This window comes from Triticum dicoccoides, chromosome 5A (assembly GCF_002162155.2).
Source record: "Triticum dicoccoides isolate Atlit2015 ecotype Zavitan chromosome 5A, WEW_v2.0, whole genome shotgun sequence".
In the NCBI taxonomy this organism is placed as follows: Eukaryota; Viridiplantae; Streptophyta; class Magnoliopsida; order Poales; family Poaceae; genus Triticum; species Triticum dicoccoides.
Window position 1 is genome coordinate 111,866,336 of NC_041388.1, and position 7,645 is coordinate 111,873,980.

Here is a 7,645-nt window from a genome sequence, read left to right on the forward strand (position 1 = left end):
GCTGGGCTTTGCTTCAAGAGTGATGCTGCGGATGGAGCATTCCACGAGTTCTCACCATGCTTGAGTTTATGTGTTTCGGTTGTGTCTGTTTTGAGTGCCGTTTGTGCCACTTTGGTTTGTCCCCTTGTGTGGGCGTGTGTCTCCTTTGCTCCTATGCAAGCGTTGGACTATGTTTTGGCAATTATCTGCTGTGGGTTTTCGTTTTCTGGCGATGCGTGAACTCGCTCTCTCCTTTCCTGGCTCCTTCTGAACTGATGTATCTCCGTTATTGTTGTTCAGTTAACGGAATGGGGTTTATGCCCGGTTAAAAAAACAATGTGGAACAGAGCAGGATGACAAAGCACATGTCTGTGTAGCGCTCGATATTGTTTACATGGAGGACAAAGCACATGTCTGTGTAGCGCTCGATATTGTTTACACGCATATCCATGTAGAGCAACGACATAAAGATCAAATGCCTTCTACTACCATAGAGGAACTGCATAAGAGTTGTAGCCAAATGCCCAATAATTTATCAATCACTCAAGCACATGTGCCAGAGCTGAGGATAGAGGAAAAGGCAAAATCCATATCATTGAACACATGCATCATCATATTCTCGTATACACAGCCAACGATATGACGTGTCTGATAGGAGGTGGCGGCGTTCCACATAATAATACAATTCCTGTAATAAACAAATACAACTCGACAACTGCCCCCCAAAACAAAACCACTCCAAGACCTATAATTGTTCGTTTCCACCCGCCAGCACAAGCTTCAAAGAAGCTGATATGGAACAGCAGCATAGATGACCAAAAAAAAAAAGCGCAATCACGCACTGCTCCGACAACACCTTGAAATAAACCGACACAACCGTCTGGGATCTCAGTTTTTGACCAAAAGAACCCTTACAAAACCGTCTGGGATGAATGCAAGACAATGCAAATGCAAAAGAAGAAAAATGCGAGCTCAGGAGGAACATGCCCCCACATAGTGAAGTTGGACACCCTGAGCAGTACAAAAATCCTGTGACAATGCACGCGAGCCCCTTATGCATAATGGATGAATAAGCAACCGGGCCTTTTAGTGAGTGACCATATGACCAAAGTTCAATGCATGCAATGGATGCAATGGAAAGCAAGAGCGCCCCGACCATAAGCGCGGATGCCACACCAAGGGACCATCGGTGTCGCAGGCGACAATAGAAGCTCCTGGATTCCTTTTTTTAGAAAAGTTAGCAGGTGGCCAACTTAACCCTCTTTTCCACAGATGTGAAAAAGGCTGGGTTGACACATGTACTGATGCATGAGTTAGTGAGGACCCTCCGACTCTGCTTTGAGGACGGTGGACTTCTCCAAAGAGCAGGTCTAGACATGATGCAACCGAAGACCTGGACTGACTCGTGGATGGATGCATGTGCAGACTCGAGACAAATGTCACGTCAACCCGAAACCGCACGGCTGATTGCAATCCTTGCCCAGTCAGCTGATTCTTTGACCAAAGGATCATCAGATGATAAGCACTCGTCCAAAAATTGCTTGCTTGAGGTGGATTGATTGATCAAAGGACCAGCATTAACACCCAATGTGTCTGCCAGATCTCCCAAGACACCTATTGCAGTCTTCATCACAGAATCATCCCTGAAATGGTAAGAGACAATTTTAAAAATTAGTGTGATGGAATATTGGTTAATTATTGTGATAATGCTTCACTATCGGTGCTTAGTCACAAAAATGAGACTGGTCATTATATGGGTGTGGTATTGGTTGGCTGAGAGGCTTTGGGAGAGAGATCCTATTCTGGCAATAGTGCAAGGTGTATGTAAGTGTGACGACACACTATCCAAACTGGATTTGGCCCTTTCCCTCTTAGTGGCGGTTTGAACGCAAACAAAATACATCAATAAAACAAATATAAAAGATGGCGAAGCTTAGTCCATGCACAGCAAGAAATCCAAAATTAGTTCTAACGCCCGTTAGTAAATGAAAACCCAACACTACAATCTAATGTAGCAGTTCACAATAAAAAATTCACCAACAAAGAAACTCTGCCAGGCTTAGCTTGACCAAACATGATACCTAAATCACATTAAATTTAAGTAGGCCTGTAACGGACTATATGGATTTAACACCTGTCAACTATATCCACATTTTGGAGAACATTGCTTATATATCATTGAGAATAGTCTAGTTTCATCATAGCCAATGGAAAACACTATTTATTCTATACGACCCACTTTCAAAATATTCATATTTTCCTTCAGTGTTAGCTAGGAGTTAATGCACTGTCGTCTAGTGGGTAAACTGACCATTTTAACCTGGTTTAGCACTGCACGCAACCGTGCGCAAACACTGAACCAGACAAGGCCTATTCTTGTTGGCCAATTCAGCAATTCAGTGAAAAACTAACACGTATTTTGTGAAGCATATCAACAGCCCAATAATGGCGATTGCATCTAATGAAGTTTCAAAAGTAGCTATGAAAAAGTGAATTCACCAATTGCAGCTTTAGACTCATTCATATAATTCAGAAGAGCAAGGCCGGTTGAGTGCTTTCCGCAAGGGTACTGAGTGAATTGTGAATCTTTCAGTGGCATATGATACAACTAGTACAGTGGTACTTATTCAGTATCACATAAGCAATTATCCGTTCACAGAAAATTAGCTTAAGGATACATCAACTTAGTTTAATTTTCCAGTACTTTGGACCTTGTATATTTTTTAAAGCTACAGGTGGGCATTTGCCTAGCATACAAGGAAAATTGTCTAATTATTATTATCTATCTATGTGTTTGCATTAGTTTCCTTGAGCATCCAGAAAGCAGGACATATAGATAATGTAAAATAAGGGAGCAATGAAGGAATTCTGGACGACTTACATATCCTTTCCATTATGAAGGGCATCAAGGAACTGAAGAATATGTGGAGCATACGGCATCAGTAACTGTGTCTTAGGGGAACTCTTGAATCCTTGAAGAATACCAGAGTAGGCCTCCAAGATGCCATTTCTTAGTTGATTGGTGTAGTCAAGCATTTCATCATCAGTTGCAGTTGTGTGTGCCGACAAATCTGCCGCACTTTGTAGCATGGGCATGGCATAGATCAAATACTTCTCAAAGTTCTCTCCAATTGCCAGTGCAATATCACCAAAGCATGAGAATATAGGTGGTTTTACAGATCTGTGCAACTGATTGCTGGATAGATCCTTCAGGAGCTGGGTCATGATGCCATCACAGTAGGGCAAAATTTTGTCCTCCAGTGCCCTGCACAAGTCACCCACAACACCCACCGTAATGGCACACACCTGATACTCTTCAAAGTTCTGAAGTCCCATTTCCAAATACTGATAGAACTGTGCCATGTACTTCGCGAAGTTCGAACCAGCTGCATATGCAAGTGCACCGATAGCAAGCATAGCCTCCTCATGCACCGTGGCATTTCGACAAGCAAAAACTCTCAAAAACAGATCCATCATCTGATCTGCATACTGTAAGAAGGCAAACTTTGTTGACTCCATCCCTCCCAACTTCTGGATAATAACCTGTAGGCAACCACAAAGAAGGCCCTGCAGATCGCTCCGCTTCTCCCTCTCATCAGTTGACAACTTCCCCGCTTCAAGTGTATTATGGAGTTCCATCATAATCACAGGTACTAGCTGCATAACGATAGGAGCTGTCTCCTCAGTGGAGCACCTGACAACTTCATTTAGAGTCTCATAAGCTGCAGTACGCAGCCTGGATTCACCAGCATCCTCTCTGTGACTGGTCACAAGAAGGCTCTGAACAATATCTTGAAAGAAAGGGGATAATGGTGACGCCGATCCAGCATCAACATAGCCTTGAGCAAGGAAATAGAGTGCCCCACATGCCTTTTCTGCCACATTTGGGACATCCTTCATGCTTTGAAGCAGCACAGTCAGTATTTGCTGGCAGTTCTCAGCTGTAATGACAGGAGCAGTTTCAAGTGCAGAACCATGAAGAAACTCGAATATTCTTCCAAGGGTCCAAGCAGTTGTGTCCTTCACATGGTTATTTGGGTCCTTTACTAAGGCAGACAGCATAAAATTCAAGGCGACATTAACTAGAGGGGTCAGTTTATCAGCTGATGGACCCTCCAAAATGGAACCAAAAGCATATGTTGCAGCCTCTCTGTGTCTCCATTCAGGTTTTGTTATGTTCTCCTCAACGAAAGGCATCACAAGAGGAACAATATCATCCCCAACAGTCCTCGCCACCAGGCCCAAACAAGTACCCCCAGCCATTGCAAGATTCCAAGCACCTTCATCCAAGTCTTGGTCATCCTCCTGTTTGAGGAGAGTCTCCAGCAGCATTGGCACTAGGGCAGGAAGAGCTTGCTTGATAAAATAGTAGCAAGGAACATCAGAATCAGCTGTAAATTCACTACTGTACTCGTCCAAAATGTCGATTTCCTCATCACATATGGAACTCCAGAATTCCATGGCCTGAAGTGCAACCGACTCCTCATCTCCCCTCACAGCCTTTGCAGTGATATTAAATATATCCTGCATGTATGTGGCCAGCTTATCGTAATAAGTTGATGAAATAGCCACCAAACACTCAAAGGCAGCCTGTCTTATCTTCACATCTGGTGACTGTGTTGCTTCACAGACGACTCTCATGATATAATCACGCTCCATGTCATTGGAGAAATTAACCTGAGCAAAGCCCAATGCATTATACAATGCTCGTGTGGCTGCAAGCCTCACTTCAGAGTTCCCTTCAGAAGCATTCATACCCTGAACAACAGCTGTAAGTATCTTGTTGACTTGGTCTTGGTCGACAGCTTCAGGAGAAACTTCCTCGCATAAATAGCCAAGTGTCTCAAGCGTTGCCTGCTTGACGTTTGGCTGTACCTGATGTATGTTTGATAGCAATGATCCTATAAGCTCGGGCCATTGCTTTTGAGGGATCTCAATGCCAGCAATCTTTGCGATGACTTGAGAAGATGTAGATCTGGCACTTGCAACAGGAGATGAGAGAGTCTGCAGCAACAATGCTTTAACTTGTGCCTTGACACCAGCATCCAGTGCGAGCCATCTCTGGAAAAGTTCGTTCTTCCTGTGCTGCTCCTTTGCGTCGAGTGCATTCTTGAGGATCAGACCAGCCAATCTGCGGCTCTCCTCAGGTTTCTCATTGGTGGCCAACTCAGTTGAGAGGGAGAGCAAGAAACCTGGGAGGTTTTGCTCCTGAAACTGCTTGAGGCTTTCTTCAGCATGCTTTCTAATCGAGCCATCAGCAGATTGCGCACTGAGGAGTATTTGAGTAACATCCAACGACATGCTGACTCTGTAGGCCCAAAATAGGAGAGTCAGATAGCTCATGACATAAAAACTCCATACATCATTAAAAAAATAGAACTCTCTTGACAAAGTAAAGTCCTCTTTTGGGTAGAGCCAAACCATACTACAAAATATTCTACAACTTAAAGTTAATGAGACACGCAATCAGGATTGAAGGAAAACACATCTTTCTACAACGAGCTAACCGTTGCTTAAGGCAACCTCATCAGCAAGAAAGCAAACAGTGAACATGAATGGCAAAATTCTAAAGAGATGTATAAAATCTGACAAGAGCAGGACAACATACTACTTTTCCTTAGCACTGGGAGTGTACAAAAATCTGACAGTGGCCTTGTTTTAAACGAGACCTTGTATTTTTACATGGAATCAGGTCCATGTGTAACACCTAAAGCATCTGCTAACAAGAACTGTATTAAACACTATTTCATTGATATAACTGCTTCCCTCTACCAATGAACTAGCAATTTCTTCCTTAATCTAGATCACTCAGGCATATGTGGATACTGCACAAAAAAAACAGAGACCGACTTCCAGTGATTACCCAGTGAATACTAACACCAAAATAGAGCAATAGGAACTCTCAGCCAATTCTACGGTTTACAGTTTCAAAGTGGGCATCAGATCTAAGTATGCATCAGATCCGCCTTAACATACATATAAAACCACAACAGATCTGCCTGGAAGTTCTACCTTATACGTGCTACCTACTTTCTGGCAACAAGAGGAGAACGGAACAAGGGTGGATGGGGAGAGACGGAGGGCGGAGGTGCGCTTCTGCGTCCTACCTTCCTGCTGGCTGCTGAGACGGGGAGGTAGTTGGCGACGGCGGGCGGGATGTAGCTGGCCGGCGCGGCGGAGCTTCAGACGTCGAAGGTCGCGCGACGGAGCCGAGGCGGCAGCTCTGCGATTGGGCGACGGGGCGAGCCCTGCGATTGGGCGGCGCGGGAGCTCCGCGATTCGGCGACGGCGGTGAGGGAGGCTGCGAGAGGAGCGGAGGGAAGGGAGAGGGGAGAGGGGAGGAAATCTGGGGAAAAGAAAAGGAAAAAAAGGGTTTTCTTTGGTGTGCTGGGAGCAAGCTGCGCCCCGGGGGGAAGGGGTCCTGGCCGTCTGATCCGCGGCGGACGGCAGTGATGTGGGAAGCGGGTTTGATTGGGTGGGATTAGTTTTTGCTTTGGTTGGCTGGTTTATTTGGGTTTGGACGCTACCTGGCAGTTGCTTTCCTTCCACGATTTTAAAAAGAGAAGAGAGAGTCGTGGCTTTCCACGAGCCAATTTGGCCGGTTAATCTCATTCCTTTTTTAGGGGGGGGTTAATCTCATAGTCGGATTTCATCGATATTGTATTGTTTGGTCTGTTTTGTTGAAAAATGCCTATTAACTGAACGATGTAGGTTATTAAACATTCAGCTTTTTTTTACTCAAAAAAACTATTTTAGTTTTTTTAGGGGAATTCAGCTATCTTAGTTGTTGCTCAAACGGAGGTATCTTTCTTTTTTTTAGGGGGCTCAAACAGATGTATCTAGTATATATCTAGATAGATAAGTTTCAGCGACAATTAATATGAAACGGAAGAGTAAATTAGCAGGACTAACGTGATCATGGTAGTACCCTCATGAGAGGCAAACCCACTTCAGTTCATGCATATTCAGTTGAATACCTATTATATTTAGCAAAAAAAATAGATATATACAGTGTATAATGTGCATATGCGCGAGAGAAAAAACTAACAAAAAATCTGATGGGTGCACGCATTTCAGCCCACATGTGCACGCATTTCAGCCCACGTGGTTTTCTTCCTCCACACCCCACATGGCCCAAGCCCAGTACATGAATAGCTAATTAGCTACTCCCTCTTGATCCTCAAAAAAAAAAGCTACTCCCTCTAGTAATGAAACAACCATGATGGCATGATCACTCGCACATGAAGACAAGCAGAAGTGATCCACCACGCATTCACGCACACGTAGAGAACTTGCGCACCACTTCGCTCGGCTCCCCAAATTCCAATGTCGCACACGGCCGCCGACTCGAGGTAGGGTTGATCACGCGGCAGGGGTGCACAGCGGCTGCAGCAGGCAGGTGCAGATGGCCGGCGGCTGTGCGGCCGCACAGTGCAGGCGCCCGACGAGCTGCATAGGATTGTTCGAGAGGACGCCCTGCATTGTCGCTCTTCATACTTCAGTACTTCTTCCATTGTCCAAGAACAAAATTTTCAATGTTTGCTCATAAAAAGTACAATTGTACAAGGGTGAGTTAATCTGCCTAATTGGCTTCTTATTTTGGTATATGATTACATTGCATACATGTACTGAATGCGGTGTTAAAATCGGTTATAATCGTGAGGGT

The 7,645-nt window shown here is 44.5% G+C and overlaps 1 protein-coding gene across 1 annotated transcript; it reads right to left on the bottom strand.

The window, feature by feature from the left end:
* Positions 1-550: 550 nt before the first annotated feature.
* LOC119299844 (importin subunit beta-1-like) lies at positions 551-6,326 on the bottom strand. The gene is made up of 3 exons (XM_037576987.1): positions 6,087-6,326; positions 2,861-5,287; positions 551-1,622 (listed from the first exon to the last, which is right to left on the bottom strand). The coding sequence occupies exons 2-3, from the start codon at positions 5,278-5,280 to the stop codon at positions 1,424-1,426; spliced, it is 2,619 nt and encodes an 872-aa protein (XP_037432884.1). The 5' UTR covers positions 5,281-5,287; positions 6,087-6,326; the 3' UTR covers positions 551-1,423.
* Positions 6,327-7,645: the final 1,319 nt, after the last annotated feature.

Coding starts and splice junctions, on each gene's coding strand:
- LOC119299844 (XM_037576987.1), bottom strand. CDS start 5,280: ATGTCGTTGGATGTTACTCAAATACTCCTCAGTGCGCAATCTGCTGAT. Junction 1,623..2,860: donor CTTCATAATGGAAAGGATAT/GTAAGTCGTCCA, acceptor TTACCATTTCAG/GGATGATTCTGTGATGAAGA.